This window comes from Pseudonaja textilis, chromosome 3 (assembly GCF_049901715.1).
Source record: "Pseudonaja textilis isolate UNSWEBS1 chromosome 3, rPseTex1.2, whole genome shotgun sequence".
Lineage (NCBI taxonomy): Eukaryota > Metazoa > Chordata > Lepidosauria > Squamata > Elapidae > Pseudonaja > Pseudonaja textilis.
Genome location: NC_141992.1, coordinates 154,210,233 through 154,238,034, shown reverse-complemented (window position 1 = coordinate 154,238,034; position 27,802 = coordinate 154,210,233). Strand labels below are relative to the sequence as shown.

At 32.5% G+C, this 27,802-nt stretch overlaps 1 protein-coding gene and 1 long non-coding RNA gene across 8 annotated transcripts in view; one reads left to right on the top strand and one right to left on the bottom strand.

The window, feature by feature from the left end:
- Positions 1-950: 950 nt before the first annotated feature.
- MIB1 (MIB E3 ubiquitin protein ligase 1) overlaps positions 951-27,802 on the bottom strand; it is a 51,931-nt gene continuing 25,079 nt past the window's right edge. For 3 of the 6 annotated variants that reach the window (XM_026699313.2, XM_026699312.2, XM_087931156.1), the window contains exons 13-21: positions 15,345-15,477; positions 12,298-12,384; positions 11,209-11,370; positions 9,270-9,451; positions 8,154-8,346; positions 6,729-6,807; positions 6,407-6,520; positions 5,433-5,533; positions 951-4,408 (exon numbers count right to left, since the gene is read on the bottom strand). In XM_026699313.2, the coding sequence (XP_026555098.1) occupies positions 4,268-4,408; positions 5,433-5,533; positions 6,407-6,520; positions 6,729-6,807; positions 8,154-8,346; positions 9,270-9,451; positions 11,209-11,370; positions 12,298-12,384; positions 15,345-15,477 (1,192 nt within the window). In that variant the 3' untranslated portion in view covers positions 951-4,267. Of the gene's footprint in view, positions 4,409-4,626; positions 4,773-4,796; positions 5,299-5,432; positions 5,534-6,406; positions 6,521-6,728; positions 6,808-8,153; positions 8,347-9,269; positions 9,452-11,208; positions 11,371-12,297; positions 12,385-15,344; positions 15,478-27,802 lie in introns of those variants that run through there. The other 3 variants (XR_003373940.2, XM_087931154.1, XM_087931155.1) reach the window with 3 other exon arrangements.
- Positions 17,492-27,744, top strand: LOC113435482 (uncharacterized). Of its 2 annotated transcripts, XR_015743177.1 has the most exons (5): positions 17,492-18,052; positions 18,150-18,249; positions 18,744-18,881; positions 22,157-24,863; positions 25,441-27,744. It is a non-coding gene; the product is annotated as an uncharacterized LOC113435482 (long non-coding RNA). The 2 variants fall into 2 exon arrangements; XR_015743178.1 differs by lacking the exon at positions 25,441-27,744 and having other exon boundaries at positions 23,836-24,859.

Sequence of the window (27,802 nt, the reverse complement as noted above, 5' to 3'; positions counted from 1 at the left end):
GCCTTGCCGCCCCCACCCCCCCCACCCCCCCCCAAGGATCAGAATGACACAAGAGCAAGCAAAACCACAGTGGAATATTGTTTCTAGGAATTTTCAATAAATAGTCCCAGGTTAAGTCATTAAAATAGCAGGCAAGCATAGCAGCCTAGAGGTGAACATGGTCGCCTCCCACTCAGAAGGTTGAGAGAATCCTAGGCAGAAACAGACGTTTCTCTATCAGGGCGCAAAGAGAAAATATCTGCTGTGAACTCCACATGTGTCAGGAAAGACATCCAGCCAGTAAATGCTCAGCTCCATTCAGCTGCCCTGATTCCACCTCGAATAAAGCGATTAAAGGGTCATAAACAGAAAAAGTCACTGAAATAGCAGCACCTTCCCTCCCCATGTCAAGTAATAGATTTATATATGGTAGCCTATATATGTTTTATATGCCTATGTTCGAATTGTATGTGTGGGAAACGAATGTGCCTTAATGTTTTCCACTGTACATTGTAGGCCAAATAAATAAAAACTGAAACTCCTCCAAGCACATCGCACTGGTATCTTTTCCCACATTAGCTATGAAATAGTACCAGCCACTTTGTAAGGTTTTGCTGGTTCTCCCTTTCAGTTCCAACATACACAGCTGCAAAAAAGCATTTGCACAGTGTAAAGCAATCCTTAAACTGGGGTTAATTATGCCCAAGAAGATAATTTGGGGCATATCAGAGTGTATATATGTAATGAAGCATTTGGTAATAGCTTGTTTGTGAGTTGAAGACTCACCATTTATGAGTTTGGGACTGATGCTATTGAATGTAAAGTACCAGAATTGGAGGTTTTCTTTGTGAGACTAATGACATTATTTGAGACTGGGAAAGGTATAATGGAGGTCAAACGGTTAAAGAACCATGGTTGTTAAGCACTGGAGTTGGCACATCACCAGAGGTCTTGAAGGAAGCACACTGTGCTCTACATCAAACACACCTTGACTGTTCTGCTGCCATTTAGTTTCCTGACAAAATTATAACATATATTTATAACATAGTTTGATGTGGTTATCCATTTCAACTTTCAACTTGCATTTTAATAAAAGTATGAATTCAAATCCAACACCTAGTTTCATGGTTTAACAATTCAATGCATTATACAAATGTTAAATAAATCTATTTAACTATCCGTATTTAACTAAGGAATCTCAAAAAACTGTGTGTCCTCTGCTTGAACATTATTAGCTTAACATGCAAAGTAAAAGATTTAATATGCGTCATACATTCTATTTGAGGTCAGTATAGCACTTATCATTCATTCTAATACTGAACATCTTACATGCATTGTTGTTTTTTGTTCCATTCTATTGTGTTTGATTCTTAAGACATGGCACGAAGAAGCATGTTTTCTTCTGCCTTCTCAATATTAACAGGGAGGGAGCCATTCTATAGACAGTAAGTCTGTAAGCAACAAATTTGACTATCAAATCTTTGGTAACTATCCTTTGAGGGGCAAAAAATATTACTTTTATTATTCAACACATTATGTTATATTTAGCATATTTCCTAACATAAACTTGAAGTCCCAAATCAATTAAAAATTTATTTATATTTAGATATTTGATATCTCTGAATTCTTCTATAAATATCAGCCTAAAAAATATTTCTGCCTATATGCATGCAAATGTCTGTGGAAACCATTAAGTTAGCAAGACTATTATACAAGTCAGGAATGAATTTCCCAATCAAAACAAAAAGCATGTTCTAAAAATGTATAATTTTGAATATATTTGACAGAAAATGAATGTAAAACAATTACAGCTATGTTGATTCATGGGGAAAAAAATAACCGAATTCTGTAGTTGGGGTAAATATTTTTATTGCAACCAAAATGTCATAAAAAGGTATTCAAATGTTTGAATTCTCCAGAACTCTTTTTCAAATAAAATATTACAAAAAAAAAAAAATAGGAATGAGAAGCAAGAAAATTCAAAAATTAAGCTGGATGTTTTAGCTATGAGATCTATACTTCATATGAAATTATAGATTAAATGGCAAGTGATAATGGTGCCATGTTGCATCTAATATTTAGAAATGAAAAAAAAAAAAGATTTTTCTACCCCTTTCCCAAGCCCAGCTGTGAAAAAGTTTCCAATCAAATCCTGGGAAGGGCTATGAAGGAATAACAATAAAGAAATATTATAGTCATTATTACCTCCAACTTAAAACAGTGATTTCTGTTTGGCTTGTTCACTGATTTAAAAGATTTATATTTCATTCCCAAACCAATTTCTTTGCTTTTATGCTTCCTTTTAAACTGATAAAATTAGGTTCCAAAAGCCCAATAGCTTTAATGCAGCTAAAAGAAGGTTATGCTGCAAAATCATGTCGTTTTGTCTATATTTATTAAGAATTAATCATAATATACTCAAAAGGATTTATTCCAAGTATTCCAAATTTGTATGTATGCAAATTTCATAATTATACCAATACAGAAATCTGAATATCTGGCAATTCCAAAAATTAAGTCTTAAAACACTTCCACTAGCAAAAATATTGTCAATATATGAGACATTTTATTAAGTGAATATCTACAACTATACTGGTATAGTGTTCTAAAGTATATCAGGAAAGGATAACTTTAAAAAATCGTGCCCTCCAAGGGTTGCAGAAATAGACAAATGTCATTTCTGGAGAGGGCAGAGCCAAAATATTAAGCCCAGAGAAATTTTAGGAGGGAGATGCTGAAAACAGTATGTTAACATTATAATAGAGGAATAATGTGCCTATTTCCAGGTTTATATGTTTTAAGAAAAAGAAATTAAAAAAATAATAAAAGAGATACAGGGAGGCTCCAGGACCAAGAAAAGTTGGTATAATACATGATCAACACTGCTACACTGCAATTTGCAGGCATTTGCAGTAGCAGCAACAATCAAACATACAAAAGAAAAAGAAAAAAAAACTTGGTAATTTCACCAAATTACCAAAGATTGGTAATTTCATCAAATATTCCCACAAGCAATTTTCTCAAGTAATTTTTGTATTAGTTAAGAGGAAAAGCAACTCACATGCTTATAAGAATCCACTGGTGATAAATATAAGAACTGGCACTTCTGTCAGTTACAATGTAAAAATCATGCATCATCTTTAGAAAGTAATTGAATATTTGGCGTTCCAAGTATATCATACTACAGAGAATTCAAAACGAATTGTTTTCTTATATCCTTCCACACTTCTATTAAAATGAAAATATTAATGGAATTATCTCAAATTCAAGAGGGATTGATCGTAAAGGCAGATGACAAATATTGTGACATTTGCAAAAATAATGAACACTTTAATTACAGTTATTACATAATCTTGATATAAATATTTGCTTTTTGCAAAGTGGTTAACTAGATTTATTATAATTTTTAATTAATTCAGTATTCATTGACTTCAAACAAAGTCTAAATATGACCAATTATGGATGCAACCCTGTAGCCAGAACGCCTCTTTAAAAAAATAACTACCCAAATAATATAATATATTTTGTCACTGTCCTAAACACGGGTTCCTCAGGTGAGATCCAAAATTCAAGCATAAGAGTTTGCTTTCCAGTTCTCTTTATTACTAGTAACAACTTGTATTGTTTTCAAACACATCTGGAATTTCCCTGAGTTCTGGAGAAAGTATTTCTGATACAAAATTATAGAAGGATCGATATGTTATGAGAATGCATGCTAAATTACTTTTGCTCTCCTTTTTCTTCAAGCCCCTCCCCCAAAACCCACTGACCATGCAAAATTATCAGCGTTCAGATTTTAAAGGCAATACGTAATACTGAAATGCTATTTAGTTATTATGTCAAATGTTTTAATTCCTCAACTTAGCTAGATTCTAGGATTTAGCTTCTTGTTGTAGTTTGACATTATTACTATGAAAATTAGAAAATTAAAATATTTGTACACAAAAGCAACTGACAATATAAAGATTAATATCACTGAAATTAACAGTCTCTACATGTAAAACAAAAATGCCAAGTTAGAAAATCAGGATTATCCCTTTAACATAAAGGGGTTTGGGAGAGGAAGATATAAACAAACTGTATTGATAAGTAATCCAATCTTACTTTAAATTTCTTCATGGTAGAAGTTGATTGTGCAAATAATAATCTGTGTTGTAGACACCAGCATTTACAACGTAACTCTTCCTGTAATGCTAGACATATCTTTACAACTACCTTTCATACCAATTTATGGGGATCCAAAAAGCAAAATGTAGTAATAATGTCACAAGCATACGACACTTGACATTTAATACAAAAGAATTCTTCGTTCAATAGCCTTTCGACAGATAGGACATTCACTCATTCGATCCCCGCAAAGCTGACAGGTTCCATGACCGCAGAGAAATATCATATTCTTCAGGCGGTCCAAGCATACAGGGCACATGGTCTGTAAGAGAGAAACAAAAAAATAAATGTTTCCTTGGATAGTAATCAACTATAGTACTTAAATCTTGTACATATACTTCCAGAAAACTCAAACTCTAGAAACAAATGGCAAATATAATACTTACTGCCTAAAAGTAATTTAGCTTATATTTAATACACTATTGTAATACATTATTATACAGAACTATCAAATAAGAAATCACCTAAGGAAGGACTCACATTATACCATGGCGGTTACAACTGCTGAAGGTGACTATGCCCTAAAACAGAAATGGGCAGAGAGAATGAGGGATAAATAGACATAGGGATTATCATGATGAATACTTCCTCAAGCAGTAGCATCACGGTAGAACTTCCTCACTTCCCTAGTTCAAAAGAAATAGAGTTGAATTTAACACTACTGTCTATTATGACTTCAAAGGAAAGCCTCACAAGCACCATCCATTTTTTTAAATTATATTTCAGATTGGTTTATTTCAAGAAAGTAAATGTCTTTATGTATGACAATAATGTACAATGAAAGGAAAGAACACTCTCCAGAATTCCTTTTTTTTTAAATCTCAGGCAAAGATATATAGTATTTACTGACTTTATAAATTAGGTATTTGCAAAGATGTTTGTCCGTGTAAAGTACCATTTAAGATCTAATGGAAATTAATGCCTCAAAATAATTTACTTTTAATCTTGCACATCAACTGTACTTACACATGCAAGTTCTACTTTTTATATTTATGCCACACGTTACTTTTCTGAGATTTAGTTTATATTTCTGCATATTTTATCCAAAAATAGTCAGGGAAACATCTATTATTCAAATAATATTTATTTACCGCTTGAGTTAGTGTTGACTCCTGGTGACTGCCTTCACAAATCCCTGATGTTTTACGCAATCTAATAAATTTGAAGCATATTTTGCCCTCAATGTGTGTATTATTTGAGTGTTTCATTATGTAGCACTTACCCTGACAATATTCACATAATAGTTTTCTAACAAGGTAATTATTGTCATATTTGATTTAATTTACCTGTTCCTTTATGTCCTGCAACTGCTGCTGTAATTTCTGCACATCAGCATTGACATTAGTATTATCTTTATCCTTCTGCAGAACAGGAATGTTTCCACTTGCTAAACAATGCACAAAGAAGGAAATAACAGACAATGCTTGAAGAATCATCATCATCATGATCATGATTATCATCATCATCCAAAGTTACTTAAAATGTTCATCTAGCCTGGTTGATATTTTCCCATTTGTGAATTTAAACAGCTTTTAAAAAGCTGATCATTAAAAAAGCACAAATATATGTATCCATCCTATATACTAATCTGAATTCTGAACTTCACCATCAGAATTCAGCTTCAGTGTGATCACTACAAAAAGCCAATATTCTTAATTGAGTAGTTAACGCTTTAAAGAGATAAGTCTTTATTTTATGTATTTGTTAGATTTATATACAGCTTTCCTTTCTCTTTTTTCCTACTGAAACAACCTGTGGGATAGGGTTTGCTGACAAAGAATCATTGGTCCAAAAGTCACCCAGTGAGCTTCTGTAAATAAAGATAGATTTGAACTTGAGTCTCCCCAATTCCAGTCCAGCATCTTAATTATTACACTATATTGGCTATGTCTTCTCATCACTGTAACTTCTTTGAAAATGGTACATAAACAATTCATGAATTTTCCTTATGAGAAAAGGCTGAAGGGTGTGAAGGTGCTGGACAAAAAAAATAAATAAAAACTCAAATGCCTGTGTGCATTGCTTTTCAGTTTCTCAAAGTTATTAGGATTAAGATTCAACAGCCCTTTGATTTGACTCATAGGTTTCTTGGTTAAGAATTAAGAATCAAATCACAAAGACTTCTGACTAAAACACTAGTATGGTTGTAGCTATCATGCATACATTCCATTATTATGATGATGATGAAGAAGAAAAAGTAAGCTTTATACAAAGGGAAACAAGAATTTATTACGGTAAATTTACACAATAAGCAACTCACTAATGTCATCTATGGCATCTTCGGTACCTTTCCCACCACAGCACATAATAAAAGGAACTCTTCGTTCTACCACTGCCCGACATTGCACACATTTTTTCATAAGGCTGGCACAATCTGCAAAGGAAAAAAAATTAAAACTAGTATGCCTTAACCAAACTTAAATTCAATATGTAGGGAAAAAAAAGTGAGAAACAATCTTAGGCAAGTAACTGAAGGTAAATGTCTTTGCCAAATATAACAAAGTCAAAAATCAGCTTTTATATAATAACCATCTAATGTCAAGTCAATTTAAATAACTTGCTGGATACAACTGTTTACGTACTTTCACAAGCACACATGTGCCCACAAGGCTGAAAGAGTACTGCGGCTTTTTTATCTGAGCATACAACACATTCTTCAATCTGTAAAAACAAAATTAAAGTAACTTTTTAGCATTCAGTTCTTCAATTAAATGCTTGTTAGCTTAATAGCTATTCTGGATGAAGTGGTAGAAAGACAAAATTTTCCTGATGAATCAATATTGTTTCTGCAAAACTAACTTTGCAGAAGTTTCAAAAATGATAAAGACATGATGATCTTTTACACACTGTATGTTTTCATGCTTTAAAAAATGCCTCACTGAAGTTTCCTGAATAAACAGTAGCAGCAGTAACTGAGTAATGGATTGATAACTAGTTCAAGAGAATGAATCAAATGACAGTGTTCAAAGCTAAGTAAGTTCCCCAAATCCCACATAAGGCCCATCACTTTTTAACTTGCTCATTGCTTATTTAGAATTAGGGGGGGGGAAACAGTAAGGCAGGAAAATTTGCAAATTACTGAAGAAAGAAAAACATCTCCAATGTTTTAAACCCAATCTAGGTGGACTAACACCACACTCACAAATGTGGTTCAATGTACATATATGCATACATGTCCCTGAATATACTACTATATACAGGTAGTTAGTTCTCAACTTAAACCATTTATTTAGGGACTATTCAAAGTACAGCACTGAGAAAAGTGATCCTTGCATTTATGACCACAGCAGCATTCTCTTAGTCACATGATCAAAATTTGGTTGCTTGGCAACCAGACAGGGAAGGCATACTGCAGATCCTGTCAGTTGAAGAATCCCAACTGGTGGGATATAGAAAGGCAGCCTTTTCTACTATTGGTCCTGCTCTGTGGAAGATTCTCCCTTTGGAGGTCAGGTACGCCCTGACTCTTGTGGCTTTCCAGAAAGGAGTCAAAACAGGGTTCTGCGGAACTGACTGGTGCCCTGAGAACCCTCCTTCATCTTTTAACTTATTTTAACGAAGTTTGATCATCCTTGCCTCCTTTTCAAGTTAGAGGCGTTTTACTTAACTTTAATGATTTTATATGACAACTCAAAAAATCTGTGAAGACATGTTTATCAAACAATTACAATTATCCCAACATGAAACTTCTATATGTAGAGACACAAAATCAGCAAAAACAAGAAATTATTATTCCTTTTGCTTAGAAAAATCCTGTTGTCATTTTGAAAAATGGGATGTTGAACCAGATGTTCTGGTTTCACTAAATCAGGACTATATATGCTAGATTTAATAGAATATATTAAATAAGATTATGGGGAGAAATACTGTTGTAAAGGTAATTAACTCCTTCTGACAAGAGTTTAAATTACAAATATCTGCTCTTTGTTTAAGAATTTACTATGAGTTTTGTTTTAAAGGTAAGGTATTTGACCATATTGAAATGATGAAAACATTTAAACACACACCTTTGTTCTTGACTGAACATGGTCTTTGCAAATGAGGCATTTCTTGACTCTTGGTGAACACAGGGAACAAGTAGCAATGTGCCCACATGGACCAAATAGAGTATCTCTCTTCATATCAGAACATACCATACATTCTTCTAAGGTTTCGGAATCATTGCTGATCATAGAAGGACTTCGAGAACCAACCTGTCCACTAAACACAAGCCTATATTTAGATATTTATGTACACATTGAATATAATATCCAAATTTAAGAGTATTGTTAACATTTGTAATTATTTGTAATTATAAATTCAGGAAAATAACAATATGATCCTTTCTGACAATCTTATAGAAAGCATTTTAGAAGATGATGGCTGAGTTTGCAAATTTATCTGCTGACTTGGAAGCACATCTTGGTGAGGTCAATAGGACTTTACATCTCAGTTGTAAACTGAGCTGCAGTTAGCATCTGGCTCAGTTAAAACAACCAAATCACTCTGAATGATGCTTACATAAAACTACATAAAACTGCTTATACAACATCCTTGACTTGACGAAGAAATAAATCCTTGTTTTTCTTTACATATTTAATTGTAACAGAGATAATGTGCTAAGGCATAAAAAAACCCTAATCCAGATTCAAACTAATCAGAGTTTAGTATGTATGAATGAAGCTGTTAATTCTTTAACCTAGTCAACATAAAAACAAAAATACAAATTTAAAGTATAATAAACAAAATGTGTTCTTTTGTTTAAAAAAGTTGTTGACTCAGCCTTCCATTCATCCGAGGTGGGTAAAATGAGGACCCAGATTGTTGGGGGCAATATGATGACTCTGTAAACCACTTAGAGAGGGCTGTAAAGCAGTGTGAAGCAGTATATAAGTCTACGTGGTATTGCTATAAATATAGCAGAATTGGCCAGGGGAAATGTTTCCCATTTAATTTATACACTAATCATTCTATTATGACAAGCCATCTACCGACCATAATGACAAATTTAAATAATTAAAATAGCTGTAAGCCAACCATAATTAAATTTAACCCAGGTTAAAAAGTAAAGCACTATCTACCTAATCTGTACAAAATAGCCTACGTAATGAAATGTAAGCAGAATAGTTCCTTGTAATACAAACCTGATTTTTTCTTTGTGGCATTTAGCCAATGCTTTACAGAGGCTAGGATCAGGACATAAGTCAAGAGGTGACTGACCCTTCTTGTTACGAATACCAAGATCAGCTCCATTGGCTGCCAGGAAACAGGCAATAGATGCTGCACTTTTCTTCTCTGCTCCCTGAGTACCCAATCCCATTATCAACTGAAAGAAAGTAAACAAGCAACTCCTTTGAATTGTATTCATGCACTTAAAATATCATGAAAGAGCAAATAAAAATAATATGGTACTTCATACCATTATTAGATTTTAGTAAATGCAGTTCTAGAATGCAGTGTTATACAAAATTAAGACATCTTTAGTCTGGATTCCCTTAATCCCTTTGAGTCTGTAGGAATTTTTTTTTAAAAGTGTGAATGACATGCTGATACTTTCACAGCATGCTTATCATGTGGAAGGAATAACAAATCGTCTGCCACCTACAAATTTTTGATTTAACAAAACAGATAAGTCAATTTCCCCAGTTTATTTCTAAATAATTTCTTCCAAAATTACATCTTTCAACATTTGTTACCTTCCAATAGGATGATAAATCCCAAACATTACAAAATGTACACTTGCAATGAAAGAGGGCTGCTAAAAGATGCAAAATAGTTCCACAACTTTCCCCCATCAAACACACACCTTCTGATCCTTTGGATTGCATATACATATTTCCCTGCTTTCTTCTATTGCTTTCCTCACTCTTTTTCTTCTCTACTATGCCTCTACTATGCTCCCCCCACCGCCCGTCTCTTCCTTCTACTTTTCCCATTGTTTATCATCAGCCCACCAAAACTTCCACCACCTATTTTCTTCCATTTTTCTTTGGGCTGGCTAGCTGGCTGGAAAAAGAACTGTGACCTCTGGGTCTGAGCAATGCTTTCCGTGTAAGCCCTAATACAATTTGGCAAAGAAAAGAGAAAAGCCATGCCTGCTAAGATTGAAGATCTGAAATTTTAAAACAAAGGTTGTTAAACACTAGAGAAAGGGAAAGAGGGGAATAGGGGAATAGGAGGAAGATATACATTTTTTGTAGGCAAGAGGGCATTGCTGACCTAATTTATGCTGAGAAATCTTAAATCTTATATTAACCTTTTATGTATTTTTCTCTTGTCAGCCCTTTCTTTGTCTGAAAGAGTACTTTGTCAGAGTTTTCCTGATAGTTCAGACCATGAAACAAAATTTATGGATGTTAATACTACTTTTATTATAAGGTTACAAAAAACCTTGCAAGTCTGAATGAGTCTCTCTGCCTTTACATTGAAGAAAACTAGGGAGGGTCAAGTCTGAGGTGATTTCTCAAATTACATTCCTGCTTTGGACTCAGATTTCTCTTATCTGACCATTGTCTTGGCTGCAAACTCTTCTTCCTGATCCTCAAAGTTATTTTCACAATTACAACAATTCTGACATTGTTCATATTTTAAAATTCAGCAACTAACCCTCCTGCTGCTACTACTACTGTAATATTAATGCAACATTTCTCTGCGATCCTTTTTAATAACTGTACTTTAAACTAGTTATTGAATATAAAGGAGTCAATAATAATATTAAATGTATATACTGCTTCATTCATCACACATACAATTTACACATAAGCACATACACACAATAAATTGCAAATGTTTTAGATCACCTCTATTCAAATTATCTTCTTTAATTATATGTATTTATGTTTAAAGATATCAATATTCCATTACATGAAACTGAAACATTTTATTTTTTTAATATAGCTTTTGCCACATCCACATCCACATCCACATCCATGTTTATTGTGTTATCAAATAGTATTTACTTACTGGCACAGAATCTTTAAATGTTAGTTTTCAGAGAACAGAAAGCAGATCAAAGCAAAATAGCTTTAACAACCTACTGCAAAGAAAAAATTTAACAGAAAAGAAATAAAATAGTTCACTTACTGTATTCTTGGAGGGCTCCCAAGCTGTGTCTACCTTGCCCACATCTTGCATGTCTTGAAGCTGGCGAAGCTGCGACAAAGTATGATGTCGCAGGGCTTCATGCAGGGGAGTATCCCCATCTTTATCCTGAATATCCAATTTAGCACCAGCACGAACAAGAAGCTGAAAGCAAATAAAAATATCAAGATTTTGAATACTTTTTGCAATAAATATAATTACATTTATTAAAAACATCTTGAAAATTAAAAACAGCTCAAAAGCTTAGCTATTCAAGGCTATTAAAACAGTTTCTTTTCAATTAGATTTTGCAGCCTATACTTTAAACTTTTCTTTTACTCTTTTTTCATGAATTGATATGCTCACCAAATATAAATTAGTAAATCATGGTTAAACAGGAAGTAGATAACAATGGGATATCCAAAAGGAAATTGTTCCAATACTCTATTATTGTAAATACATGAAAAAGTATCAACATGACCAATGCAATTTTCCAGATATGCATTATATGCAAAAACATTCAGAAACATAAACTCAAAGATTACAGCAAGCAGATTTTAACAATGATATTGAACCAACCTCTATTTTATAATCAGTATCTTGCAATTAAAAGTTGCAGTGTATATTTAATCAATATTCCAACCACTGCATTATGCCTCACCCTCTTGATTTCCCAGATCCTTCTAATAATTTGGTTCTTCCTCTATGTTCATTGTCCATCCTCTTCTTTTTTACCATGATTATCACCTTTCCCCACTCAATCTCTATATCGTGGTTATTGGGTAATAGAATTTACTCATATATCTCATGCACAGAGGATTAAATCAGAAATAGCATAAGCAGTGTGTTTGATTTTTGATAAATATTTAATGTATTAATATATTTAAAAATAATTTAAGCATGATATAGAAGTGGAAAAGCAACCAGATTGTCATTTAAAGAGACCACATTTCCAATTAATTTCTCTGGAAGGAAAATAAGAAAGAAATGGAAAGAAATTCTCTTATTGCATAATCCTTTTAGAAATACACTGCATTACAGTAGTATAGTTGAGAAGAAGTCAATTCTTCTGGTACATTCTAAATGCCTTACCCGCACTATTTGAGTGTGCTGTCTTTCAACAGCAAGGTGCAATGCAGTTTGTTGGTTTACATTCTGAATATCCAAGTTAGCTGTGCCCTGAAAAAGAAATCCCAAATGTTACTCATATTAATTGAACTGAACTATCAGGGTACTTGCAAAAGAAAGTATATGATAGCATAATTAAAAATACTAGACCATTATTTCTCCACTGTTAAAACCAACTAAAAAATATCTGTACATGTATTTTATGAAACTGAATTAATTTTCATACTCTTTCTATTTTGCATTTATCAGTATTTTCCACGAATCCATATTTGATATGGTAAGTTTATGAAATGTTTCATTAGCTGTTTTCAAAATTTAAAAAGAATTTGATCTACTGAAATAACTTAATATTTTTTCACACTACAGCCACTCCTTGTTTAGGGCTACTTCATTTAGCGACCACTCAGAAATATGCTGCTAAATCATTTTCTGACCAAACCAGAGCCTGCACTTACCACCAAATTTTAGAGCCTGACAACAAAAAAGCTTTCAGCGTGAAACTGATTAAGGTCTGGTCAATTGGGGGCAGCAGTATCAGCTTGTGGGGGAGTTCTAATAAACGAATTAAGTTTATAGAGCTAAGCTTGTTCACTTGAGGTTAGTACTTTTTAGGGAAGCACTACTCTGCGGAGGAAAGCAGCAGGGGAAGAAATACATTGATTAATGAAAATGAGTAAAATGGGTCAGGCACAGGACACTATACAATATAACTTTATCTAAAAAAAGAAAGAAGCAACCAGTGATCTTTGCAGCAACTCTCTCTCTCTCTCTCTCCCTCCCTCCCCTCCTCTCTCTCTGTCACATATTTGTCTAGTGACCATTTATAGTTGGGTGATCATTTAGCTACCATACCAACTTAAGGAATAGATTTAAACAAGGAGATGATGTATACAGTACTGAGACAATTTATGAATAGGAATTCATAATCTCCATATATTGAGTGGATAAAATCAACTTACCTCTTTGGTCAACACAAAGCATAGCTCAAACATTTGAACTGGCTTAGAACAAAATATAGCTTCTGGATGAAAAACTAATTAATAGTAATACATTAAACTAATATGCCACCTAACTCTGAACAACTCAACAGTGGAAATTACAATAAAATCAATAAAACATAAAGAAAGATAAAAGAGAACAAGTGCTAAGGAACAAGGGCTTTCACTCTCCCTAACCAAAGGTCTGGGTAAAGAGGGATCTTTTAAACAACAGTAAAATTGGAGGGGGGGATCCAAATCACAAGGGGAGACTTGTTCTAGAGGGCAGGCACCCCTACTGAGAAGGTGTACTTTTAAAAATATTTTATTAAGAATTTTAACTACAATTATAAAAACTAATACAAACTAAACTTAGAGAAGAGAATGGAAAAATAAATAGTGCAGGAAAAAGAAATGTACAGAATGTACTTCAACACAAGTATAAACAAATTTAAATCTTCACTCCTGTAAGGTTAAATAGGTAATTCTTCATTCCATGTTCCATTCTTTATCTACCATAAGCAAATCCATAAAATACCAACGTTTCTATCCTGATGTTAGCAGAAAGTTCATTTGCAAAAAAATGATTTACTTTAACCTTGATCAAATAAATCAACTTTATATTCCTTCCTTTTTCTTCTAATAGACTTAATTTTTACATCAAACATATATTGTCAAAAGAGTTTTCTCTTTAATTCTTTATTCTATCACACAGATCTCTTCAAATTTTTAACAAGCTTCTTTTGTAGATCCAACAAGAAAATATTTTCCAGGTCATTCTCTTGGTTTATCATTTGTAGTTCCCTTTCAATTTTTAAAACTTCAGTCAGTTTCTTTTGTATATCTAGGTTTACTTTCATAATATTATTTCTAGCCAATTTTTCTAATTAAGTTCCTTTATTTTTGTCTCCTAGGATACGATACTAAGCCTCCTAAGTAACTAACCATCCAATTTATTATTATTACACCCCACACATTATGTCTCATATTTTGATGAGAAACCATTTATGAACATTGTTCAAATATGATTTCCAATTAAGTATCAATTAAAGGGTCATGCCAACCAGATTACAATTAAGCAGCTTGGTAATCAGATTGTCATGGGATACTGTCACATACTCTCCTTAAATTAAGATATATTATGCCTGTAGCTTTCTCAAAATCTAAACTGGGTGATCAAAATTGTGATTTATTAAGTTAGCAAGGACTTGGAGATGATTGAATAGAATGAAATAAACCCAATACAGTTCATTTGGTAAACTAGGATGCAATTTATATGACTTAAAATTCAAAATAAAAGGGCATTCTATAGCTTTTTTTAAATATTAGTAACAAGTTTCAATTCTATTTGTTCATCTGGCTTTTTATATATGTTTTTTTGTTAGAGAAGAGTGAGCAGTGAATATAGTGACTGAATGGCTCAATTTTCTTGTTTTATCTTGGTTACTGGCTACTCTTTTGTCATTATCTCAAGGTTACTAGCTGATATATTGTTCTTTTTTCCTTTATTTTATTTTGAACATAGTAGAACTTTATTTATTCATATGTTTTTTTTTGTTTAGGTAAGCCAACATAAACAATTTCATTGTTTCAAATTCAATTGAAATTTCAAACTGAATTTCAAATTCATTCAATGCTTCATTAGGTTTTCATATTTCATTTATTTCTAAGTAAATATGGATAAGGTTTAGCGATTTCCTCTTTGAATAAAATGTATTTTTCAATTGTTTAAGGGATTTGTCTCATAAAAGTGGCTATACAAATTAGAAAAAAAAGGAATATATACATCTTCAAAATTTCAATAAAATATCCAAGTACAAGATAAAATAGCTGATTATATTAAAGTTTCTGAAAATCAGTACTACCCCCACTTGGTATCACTAAGAGAATCAGTAGTGACACAATGTCTTAATAATTAGTAAAAAAAAATCTTTATTTGGATGTAGAAAATGGTTTGTTAAGCAAATGTATGGATCTATTTGTAACAATATATTCTTTCTTTCTGGCATGAAATCAATTAATAGGAAATTTTACCTGATGTACCAAAAGTTCTGCTACTTCTACATGATTATTAAGTGCTGCCAAATGCAAAGCAGTGTATCCATCATCTTTTTTTTCATCTACAATCCATGGTCTTGGAAGTTTAGACAGTAATACTCGCATTGCACTGAAATAGACAAAAATGTAAAGGATTATATCAGTATTAACTTCTAGAAGGAATACAATTTTCCATTTAAGTGTAACATCCCAAACTCAGTGATTAGATTCCCAGTTTTTATTATTACTGAAAAACAGATTTTATATGAAATACTATCCATTCTATTAAACTTTAACATTTTTTCTCAATTAGGTAATGGAATCCATATTAGCTATTCTAGTAATCCCATGTCCAGTTCTGAAGTTTATTCATATTGTCTTATACATCACCATAAAAGTATATTAGTTTAATATACTTTTTAGTACTAATAGCTATTTTACAATAATACGGTAATGATTTAATTCCCCTGAACTCAATGGGGCTTACTTCTGAGAAAATGTATATAAAATTTCATAACAAGATATATTTTTCAAATTTCCTACTCAATTTGCCACATGCAATATATACAGATATTTGTGAATGCTTAGCTACCATGAGTGGGTGACCTATCAGATATCAGAGAAATGAATAAATGAAATCTAGTAATGACAGGCTTTGAAAATGGGAAGGAAGTCAACACTATCCTGTATCTCACATTTATTTACTCTTCCCCCTAGCCTCAAATATCATTACTTCATGTTTGAGAATTACGTTCCTGCAGTTTATACACCACCTGCTGTGTTTCAATCTACCATGCTGACATTTCATACTTTCTTTTCCCAATTATATATGAATGGAATTTTGTATGGGAATTCATACTGGCAATATGAGGTGTTGTACTTCTGTGTAGCTTGAGGGGGGGGTTTATATAACAAGCATGTATATGTATTTTTGTGCAGCTTGGGGAACGTGTATCTTTCAGACTTCCCCTCTTAAAAACTTAATTTACCCTTCAAAACTATTCTTTTTAAAAGGCAACTTCAAATGCTTTTAAGTCTTCCTTTTTTTGCCAGACATAATATAAATCTTTTTACATTGATCATAATATAAGAGCTAGAAAAACTGAGGACAAGAAAACCCTGGCGTAGTTTACCATTTAAATATATTTATATCCTATCTCAAAAACATTTTTCAATGTAGTTTACAGATAATTAAAACACACATAATAAATTCATTAGAAAGATTTTTGAATGCTATCAAATAGTCTTAAAAAACAGTTAATGGAATAATACACACACTGGGGAGGGGAGAATCATATACATATAATCATATATCCAATGTATCCATTCCATATATAGAGTGCCATAAAAGAAATCCTTTCACTGGTAGCCATTTAAATAATGAAAATATGGGCATTGCTACATAGATTTATCAAGGTAAGGTAGGTTTATGAAAAAAATACAAATCTAGAGATACATCTAGATATAAACTATTCTGGATGGTTATTTAAAAATACTTAACAGAGGAGTCCAATTACTTACACTCTCTCATGAGCAATGGACAACTAATCTCTGTATCTTACCAACCTTCAGTTCTCCACAAAAAGAGCAATCAGAGAAAAGTTATACTTTTGTAGAATGTTTTACAGATTATGCCTGTTATTGTTATTGACATTTTGTCAAGACAGAACACAAATCACATTTAATGTACAAATAAAATTAGAAAAACTCAAAAATGTTTTAAAGACAAACAAACTAAAGTTAATATATATACACATATTCCTAAGATACGCTGTAGTTTTCTAAAATAAAATGCAAGTTATAAGTCAAAACTTCAATTTAAAATTAAAACTAAGAACATAGTTTCTTCCATCCTGATTATCACAAAGGTTTGATTCTTTATTCCATAGTGTATTTGATTCTTTTTTTTCACAAAACAAGGATTTCTAAAGTTTTTGAAATGTTACTTCATTCTGACTTTCCTCTTATTATCTTGCTTTCATTTTTAGAAGAATAAACACAGTGACTGAGATATCAGAATTTGAACATCAATAAAAAAAATTTTTTTTAGAAAAACTTAAGTTGAAACATGCCACCAAATTTGATACCACACATATAGGTACTGAGTAGTAAAACTGCAGGAAGAGCCATCAATAGGCAGAGTAAAAGACAGAGGCACCGTCTGTTCCTGGAACAGCAACCAACAGTTGAGATACTATTTTTTGCAATGGTTGACTAAATATGGTCAGGGAAGAGAGAGGCAAAAGACAGCCTGGGAGTGGATGTTTCAAATGCCTGGCTGCCTATAAAGCTGAAATAGTTTTGCTAGTGCCCTGAGTAGCAAATGGATTCATGCTAAACAGCATGCATGTGGAAGTCCTGACCTCAAAAGCAGTGATTGACCTCTAAAAATGAAAAATAACTACAAGCAACCTGTCTGGGAACTAAAATTCAAGCATGAAGAAATCAAGTCCTCTATCTATGGAGAAAGAAACAATACTTGCTTGAGAAGGGGGGATGGATGAAGGTGTATGCTGATTTTTTTTTTTTTTACAATCTCATGAACATTTTTGAATCATTTTCAATTATCTAAACAAGATGAGATTATCCTTCTTTGGGTTTTTCTAGCATCTACTTTGGATATTTCTGTTTTCTGTCCAGCAGGTTCAAGAAACTTAGTTCTATGCACAACACCTTAATGGTTAGGAAAACACAACAGATACCTTGTAAGATATGTGCTCCTATTTTAATTATACTTGTTTTATAGTGAAATATGTATTCATTTTCACCTCTCCATTGCTTCCCCCCTCCCACATAATGAAGAGCTGAATCAGCGATAGAGTGAACATTCAAGATGAGATGGCTGCTGCTGATGTCTCTCTCTAGGTCATCCAACTGCAAATGCTGCATGATAAGCTTACAGGTAATAGAGCATTAGAAGACCTGAATTATTCCACATATTTAAAGGATTTATGTCTGAATGTATCTTTTAATAATTTGTGTATTTTTTATATTAATCTCAATTGCAGCTTAACATACTAGTAGTGTGCTAAAATATCAAGTATTTCTAGTGTAAAGTGTTAATATGGGAAACAATCAGCTTTAATTGAGTAATACCATAGCTTAATACTATTGGACAAGAAATCTTGTTAATCGTATTTTAAGTATTATATCTAATAATATTTTAGCATTTCAAAATAAATTAATTTTACAGAAATGCATTACTCCATTGTTACTTTTACATTTCATTGTGGATTCATTTCCATTATATATAAAAGGGTAGGATAAGGCATGATTTAGTAATAAAGTACTTTTACTAAGAGATTAAAAATATTATTTTAGAGCATGAGCAATATAATTTAAATTTAAAACAAGCAAGTTGTAATTGTTCTGCTGCATTGCTGTTTCTTCTTGTAGAATTGTGCTAGCTACTGCTAGTCTCTGATTTGCTCTCTATCAGCTGCACTAGCTTTTTCTCTTGAGCTGCAGAAACTGAACAACTGGTTTTCTTTAACATGATCAACTGGAGTTTTTTTTTCTAATTTTTGAAAATATGTAAGTACTGGATGAATGTTCTTCTTCCGATTATAAATATACTTTACAAGAGGATTTATGTATCATTTAAAATGAATTATCTATATATTTCTTTTTTTAAAAAAATCAATTTTTTTTGCAACCTGATATTGGGGTTTTTTGTGTCTTATGATTAATATGAACACAAAGATAAACTACAGTATCAGCTAACTAAGCCTGTGAAGGTATATGAGCTACTAAACTTACAATTTTGACATCAAAAAGTATATTTTAATATGAACTTTTGTAATTTGAAAATGTCCTGCAAAAACTAGTTCACTTTGGTTTGAATTAAAAGTAAAGGCCAAATCTTCACTTTGCAACTTATTTTCTTTCTTGGAATATAATCAGCTATGTATTTGGCTATATTCTCATTATTTATAAAATACAACTGAGACTCTTCCTAGAGGCATACATCGTTACAAAATTGATCATTTTTTCTACTTCACCAGATACTAAAAAAAATAAATATGATAAGTATGATAAAATATGCGTGAAGACCAACGATAATGCAAGCTCAGAGTGGAACACATGAACATATATTACCATTTCATGAAGGTATTTTATATAATCAAACTTTGGTGAAATTGTGCTGTTCACCAGGCTTAATAGCCAATAAAAAGCAACAAAAACCTAACAAGTACCTGAATCTTCATGAAAGAACAATTGTTTTAATGTGTTTTAAATTATTGTACATGTAAAGTACAGGAAGGCTTTAATTCTCAGTAATAAGGCCAGATACTAAGAAACAAGAGCAAAAATGTGTTTTTAAAATTCACCAGGAACTACTATTTTATACTTTAGGTTAAAAAGGGGACGAAATGTCCAGTTTTATCCAGCAGATAGCAGCTACAAAAACCTGCCCAGAACACATACTTCTTTATGTACCCATATGAACATACAATATTATGGAATGTAAAGAAGTATGTACTTTTGGCAGGAGTGAACAACCAGTCAAAGAAAAATAAATTATGTTTCACGTGGAAGACATGGCTTTTTAAAGTGAAGATAATATGTAAAAGAATCAAATGAACATTAGCATAAAACATACTGGAGGGAGGGGGAACTAATGGGGCAATTGTTTAAAGCCTTCTTGCCCAATCATTTATTTTTGTTTTATTAATTCAAAACCTAAATAAAAACACCCACGGCATAGCACACAATGCAACAGCACACAAATTTTAAAAAATACAGAATGATTTCTGGATCATAATTTTGAACACCACAATAAGTATTGCTTCTGAAACTTAAAAAAAAAAAAAAACCTCTCAGGGTGATCTCTTGTCTAACCATCCAAATTAATACTAAAAGTCAAGAATACTCCTTATAATATGAACTTGTGGACATAAAATATGGTTCAACATAAAATATGGTTCAAAAACAGGGTTTTTCATGTATGCTAAAATGAACATATTACGACAAAGACTTGCCCCCTGTTTTTCTACCTAACTTTTCCATTAGAAATCTACCAAATATTTATTGCAAATTGGCACCCTTTGTTGCATTTGGCTAAAATTTGTGCTAAAATTGCCTTGTTTCCACTGAAGATTCAGTGGAAGAGTGTATTAATATGTTTATATCCCAGTTAAACAGCTCAAACATTACCCCTCTTGACTGTATCTCATTGGGTGGGGTGGGGGGAAGCATCATGTACTCTTGCATGTTTTATTTATTTTTACCTTATCTTTATTATTTTTTATAAGTAACTCAAGACAGCAACCACATATAATACACCTTGCTCTTCCTATTTTTCCCACAACAACCAGCTAGATTAATTTAGACTCATAGTTACTTGGCTAGCCTGGTGTCTTAACCACTAGAGTAAATTGGCTCTCCTATAAAGGAAGTCTTAAGACAGATAAAGAATTATACACACACGCACACATACACATTGAGGTAGCACAGGCAAAGTGGGACCCTTTAATCACTCCATGCCTTTAATTTCCCCATTTGCAAGCATGTCAATAGAATTTAATTGGCTTGATGTAGAAGGAGATGCGTTGCACCACTGAGCTGAAGCGGTGCCATGATTTTGCTCTTTTAGCATCTTTTCGGGGACATAATTAATCTACTGGCTGCTTAACGCCCCTATTTTATTTCATTTCATAAAAAAAAAATTGTGGGGAATTGTGCTGCTATTTGGCAGTGCTAACCTGCAAGATATTAAAAGCCTCAAAAATAAGAGATTGCTTGCAGCACATGGCTTTCCCACCTATTTGAAACCATTGCTGCAGCTGGAAATAAAAAAGGATAAAATAAATAAAGTTCCTCTTTATATTAAATGCACATTAATCAAAATTAAATCTGAATATTATATCACATTTATTTAACAAATATAGTATTATGTTTGATAGGGGAAATATTACTGTGTTCTGTAACTGCCAAGGCAATCTTCACCCGCCTTTAAATGTTCAAAGTGTAAGAAGAATTTTTGCCAGATGCTAACAGCACATATGCTAGAAAAGACAATTTTGTATTTTCTTTTTTCTAACATAGCACCTTTTCATTTTACTTTGCTTTGGTCTATGACTAAAAAAAATGTAGCAAGCAAATGAGTATCAGTATCCTGTATGTTCAAGTAAGTCTATATTTTTAAACAGTTTATTTCATCAGATGAAAGTAAATCAGTTTAAGTTTGGCAGATTCAGTATCATTCCTATCTGCAAAACGAATTAAGATGTTCTTTAAGGTAAAACATTTTTATTTCATTCTGTTCACAGAATAATTGAACAGCTAAAAGGTCAGCATTCCCATTATTTAATATTAACCTAATTATTCTTTAAGAGAAAATCAATACTGTTAAAGTAAATCTTGTTTTAAAATATCTCATTATTTTAAAAAGAATTAATTTTAATCCTTCATGTTTAGCTATAGAGAAGTATAACAAAGGATGTTAGTATGTAAAATATATTATAGTTTTCTGACTGAAAATTCAAAGTAGGCTAAGTGGGATTAAACTTTATAGTATATGACACTTAGTCTCTTGGGCTTCATATTTTAAATTTAATTTCTAACTGCCTTCTCTTAAGATCTTGTCAGTTTATTCATATACAGATTTTTCTGCCAGAAAAGAATATTCTATTAGTTCTTAAGAATTTAACAATACATTTGTTATTTAAACAGAAACTAAAGATTTTCCTGCAAATAAATTGTTCTATACCTTTACTAAACAATTAATTATAATTCATTGAGTAAATGTGCAAAGCAGAAATAAATATTGGAATTGTCATTAACACATTTTATTCTATAATCAACAGATTGATGATCAGAGAACAGCCTTCATTAGCAACAAACTTGGCAAACCTGTCTGAATTCTATGAAGCACTGTCTATTTCTAATAATAAGTCATCCGAGCAATAAATTAAATATTAACTTCTGTAGGGTCACATTTTAAAAACAATGATGATTTATAAAGTGAACAACATACTTTGTACTTTTTCCCAAAACATAATTATACACCAACACTAAAACAAGCCTTACATAAAATTATGTATGCACCTTTATAAAAACAAATCTTAATACTTCTTTGAATATTGTCAGTCATACTAAAATGTCACTCCCTTACTTATGTCAGCTGCTGAATTCTAACGAAGTACAAACTGAACTCTGGACATCTGCTGACACAGTTGTAATTCAGACATCTCAACCATTTGACTGACAAGGATAACAGATGCTGACATTATCAAATGCTGCTATACTTCTTTCCATGGTCACTTTTTGCCCTGATATAGCCAGTACATGAAAACTGTTGCCATCTAAAAGAATACTTGAACAGCTGGACCAGTGCAGTCCCATATTACTGACAAAAATAGATACGGTTTTAAATGTTCAAGTTTTATATATGATAAATTTCTATTAAACCCTAAGTATAAACATACTGAATATTTAGAGAAATATGTCTTTGCAATAAAAGATTTCATATAAGTTATGCATTATTACTGCCCAAATTAATCTTATCCCAATTTAGAATGGCTTAAAGTTCACATGTCTTCAAATAAGATGCTGTTCTACACTTAAAAATGAATCCCATTTTATTAATAAAACATATGCATATTAAATTATATGCTGAAATATGTTAATTATATGCCAAAAATTGTAAAGTCATTTTTCAAAAACAGGTGTAGAATAAGTATAGAACTAACCAGTTAACAGAAAAGGTCTTTCAAAATAAAACTCATTCTGGAAATAACCAGTTATATTTGAGAACAATTATAAAAAGTCAAACCTTGTGACTTTGTTCTCTAATTAATTCTTTTCAGTAAACGTCTGTAAAAATATATGCATATTCTCACCCAAGAAATGAAAATAACTACGAAGGAGCATTATTACAAGCCATAATTGTTTTCTTCGATGACTTAGGTTTATTTTTTTTCTATTTTTAATAATATAAAAATGAAGCATTCGAAACAAAAATTAAATGTAAGGGAGTGTATGATTCCCCATATCTGATATTTATTTAATGGAGAAACACCTGTATGCTTCAATTTATTTATTTAATAAATTTATATGGGCACCCATCTCATATAAATGGTTCCAGGCATCTAACAGTTAAAATAGAAATAAAACCAGAGTAAAAATAATTGAAATTAGAAACAACATAAATAACATAAAATAGCAGCAGAGAACACTCCTGACATCACACCTTCATTATAACCATGGCCAAGAAACTGGCTCAGGGTCTCAGGCTTGATGGCAAAACTAGGTTTTCAATGCTTTGCTTAAGCTGGTAAAATGGAATCAAATCGCATGTTTAATGGATTTGGTCCCCTTCAACCAGCTGTAGCTATGTATTGATCACTACAGGACAAGTAGTTTTATCAACTGATTTTTAATAATAGGAATATTAAAAAGAGAAAACCTATACAAAACTGATCATCAGAACCTATTCTCGGAAGGTTAGCGTAACTTTGTTCCTTTTCTTTATTTCAAAATCAAGTTTGATTCCTGAGGATTTTATAGATGCATTCGTTTGGTTTTCTTGGCAAGAATACTGAAGTGGAGTATTACTTTCTTCCTGTTTCGACTTCTTCTTAGTAGCCTACAGTAAGGCTATTTCTTAGTCATTAACTATCCAAATAATAAGTTGGTTTGATCTTGCTTGGCTTAATTGCTAGATACTATGTTTCCAAAAGAAAAGACATGAATTAGAAATCGAATATGAACTGTAGGAATTTTACTCTGTGAAGACTCCTCTTCTGTATTTCGAACTGACTGGACCAGAAGCTAATGTAATTTCAGCACTGGTGATGGATCATCATCCTCTACCTGAATTTTGGAATTAATTAGATAAGCTGGTATGGCATGAACAGCTTTGCTATCGACAGAGGAAATAACCTGGAACACAGAAGGAAGACTTAGACTTGGGCCTGCTGTTGGTGGTCCACATTCACTCCAGAATTTACCACCTAAGGTGACTCTCTGTAATGGCTGAAGCTGCCAAGGGCAGTAGTATAGTTTTTTTTTTTTAATGTATCAAAAAACTGTACAAGTGCTCTTAGAATGGGCAGGAAAAAGTATTTTATCACATAAGGGGGGAAAAGACAAAAAAAATTAAACCCTGAACCTGACATATTAACATAATTGGATTAATAAAAACTGTAGTAGTTGATCTTTGTTATTAGGGCAGTATCTTTTTCAATAAAAGCAAATTATATATTTGAATCTTTTTTCTTGTATCTTCCACTGCTAGGCTCATGACTGCATGTTTGCTTTCCTAGAAATTCATTTCCATGCCCAGGGTGAAGCTATAACAAGAACTGGCAATTCTCAGATTTGATATAAAAACAATGGATGATATTTCACAATCTCAAGTACAGGAAGAAAATGTTCAAATTTCTCTAGATGCAAAAAAGCAGAAGGAGGAAGAGGGGGAGAAGAGAAAAAGATCTTAAGTTCTATAGTATATAGATTTTCTCCACACGTATGGCTTTTATCTTTCTTCAATAAAGTATATTTTTCAATGTTGTATTTGTGAGTTTATGAGGTTGTTTGTAGAGTCAACATATATTGCTTTGTCTGCCATAAAGTCTAGTGCCATCTTACTCTGTTGAAACAGCTAGCATATTTTAATAACTTAAGAAAGCAAAACACTGTTTCCCCAAAATAAGACCCAACCAGAAAATAAGCCCTAGCATTTTTCCAGTATGCTTGTAATATAAACCATACCCCCAAAATAAGCCTCAGTTAAAATTGTCATCTAGTCCAGACGCATTTAGTACCATATTTCTGAGAAAATAAGACCTAACCAAAAATAAGTCCTAATGCGTCTTTTGGAGCAAAAATTAATAGAAGACCCAGTCTTATTATCGGGGAAACACAGGTATGAGGTAGTGATCATTAACTGAAAGAGCTTTTAAAAGGGGAAAAAATTATCATTTCCTGTTAGCTATAGTAGCTTAGAGGCAACCTTCAGATTTAAATGCAATTTGTCTAAAAATAACAGATACAGAATGAAATTAGATAATATGATTATATTTATGTTTAACTGTTCATTTTTGGAATTTTGGGTTAGACTTTGGATCTTATCCCTTATGGCACACAGATGGGATCTCAGAGAATGTTTTTATCATCTATAGAAGTTCAAAATATAGTTAAAACTGATTCTTCACTTTCTGCATATGCAACAAAATAAAGAACTAAATTAGTAGCAACTACAAGTAGGATGACAAAAATGTATTCAACATCTTTTCTTTTTCCATTAAATTAACATTGCCTGTCCTAAAACAAAAATTAAGCTAGTGTCTGAATAAAAATACCATTAAATTACAAGATTTCAGTGAATTGCTATTAGATAATGTATTTTCCTATGTATTACTTTGTAGTTTTCAACCCAAGTTCTGAAGGCCAGTCTTGAATTAATGTGCTAACACCAATCAAAAATATTTCCTGGCCTCGAAGCATGCTAAAAATATGCTACTGACAAGTACAACAAACATGTCCATGCTAAATCCAATATAACTTTCTCACTTTGGATTTGAATACCATTAATTGCTATCATCTTAATTCAGGTGCTGTACCAATGTTTGATATATATTAGTCCAGGGTTGTTAAACTCATGTTGTCACAGTAGTGCCACATGACGTATTGGGACTTTTTTCCTCTTCACTAAAGCGGGTGTGGGTATGACCAGCACCCAGCCTACAGGCCAGGAGTTTGACAGCCCTACATTAGTCAATTAAGAGAGAAATATGGATAGAATTCCTAAATGACCAGATAGTTAATGATTACAGAATATTATTTTAAACATTCTGTCAATAGCCCTCTTTATACATTCATTTCCATTCCCTTTTGGGCAAGAGCAATTTTAGTTATGCTGACATACCAGCTAGCCATGACATAAATTATAGCTTGTAAACTTAATTACAAGTTTTGGATTATCATAGACTGGTTGAAAATTAAGCTTTTTAAAAAGTAGTCAGATCTAAAGAGAGTCCATAGTTGAAATCAGAAAATGTATCATGTTATAATGTGGTTCACAGGCACAAGAAGAGTGCTAGAGAATTAGGCCATTGGCCTGTCCAGTCCAGCACTCTTTGTTTGATTGTGTAGAGGGACCAACCAGATGCATTAGACCAAACATGGATAGGATAGGACAGTGATAGTCCTATACTGTTGTTGCTTCTCAGATGACATTTAATATATCAGCCTATGATTCTATTTCAGCAAGTAATAGTATCAAAGCTCAAAAGACAGAATCAAAGACCTAAAAAAATACCAGGGCTGTAAGTTGGTCTATCAAGTCAAAAAACACCCCAGAAGAAGAGGCTCACAATTCAATTTTGCTTTGTTGTTTTAGTTGCCAACTATATGAATTCATCAGGAGTCAAGCTCAATTCAAGGGCATCTTTTTCTTATCTGCAATCCCAAAAGAAGCAAACAGCCAACAAGAATAGTAGCCACCGATGGAATTAACTTCAATGAATTTATCTTACCATTTTTAAAACTAAGTCAGCCATCATGTCTGATGGCAGCAAATTCCACAGCTTAACAATAAAGCTTGGGCAAAGCCTTTAAAAGAGAGGCTTCGTAATATGCATAAGCCCATATGAAGTATTTATTCACAAATCACTGAAGAAGCCATAAGGTTTGCAAGGCTCATGCAGCTGCTTCGAAAGAGGCAAAAGCAAAGCCAAGTGGTTTGTGTATGACCACACATATGGAAATAGTCAAGAGCAGCTGCACAAGCTTTGCAAGCATGCTTTAGCAATTTGAAAAGAAAGGCTTTGTATACATGTCCACATGTTACGAATCACTTCTTTAAAGGCTTTTCACAGTTCTGTTAATTATTCATTCAGTAAAGTAGTCAGTAGTGTGGGGGCAGGGGGTGGGGGGGAATGACAAGGGAGAGAAGATCAGCTAAGAGCCCCACTTTTTTTCTTCATATGTTGCCATTCTTGTCACGTATCCAAAGAGGCATAGCACAACTACAATATTTAAACAGAAAGGCAAAGATCCTGTGTAGGTGCTAAAGATACTTTATTTTATTGGACTTAAACATCCTCCATAATTAGTTCCAATGCGTGATTCTGAGTTTTAACATCACAACAGAAAAAGCAAAATGTTATACTGATTCGGTTCGCTATGACTTTGTGTAATTGCTTTGTAACCTGTGTATATTAATTATAATATCAGAACTGTTATTTCACAAGCTTTTATCCCATTCTTCTGCACAATTTAAATGGCATGTGTCAAATTCACTTCTTAGTCAGTTAGTAAGAAAGCTGATGGGGTAGTACTTGGGCATGTATTTGTTGTCATAATGCTACTCACATTAAGTTTTTATATGCATGTTCACATTCTTTATATAGTCTTAATCTTTGCAAAATAAAGTGAATGTAATTCTAAATTGCCTCATGATGCTTTTAGAGATTGTAGTTGCATGAGAACAAACATCTGACTGCACA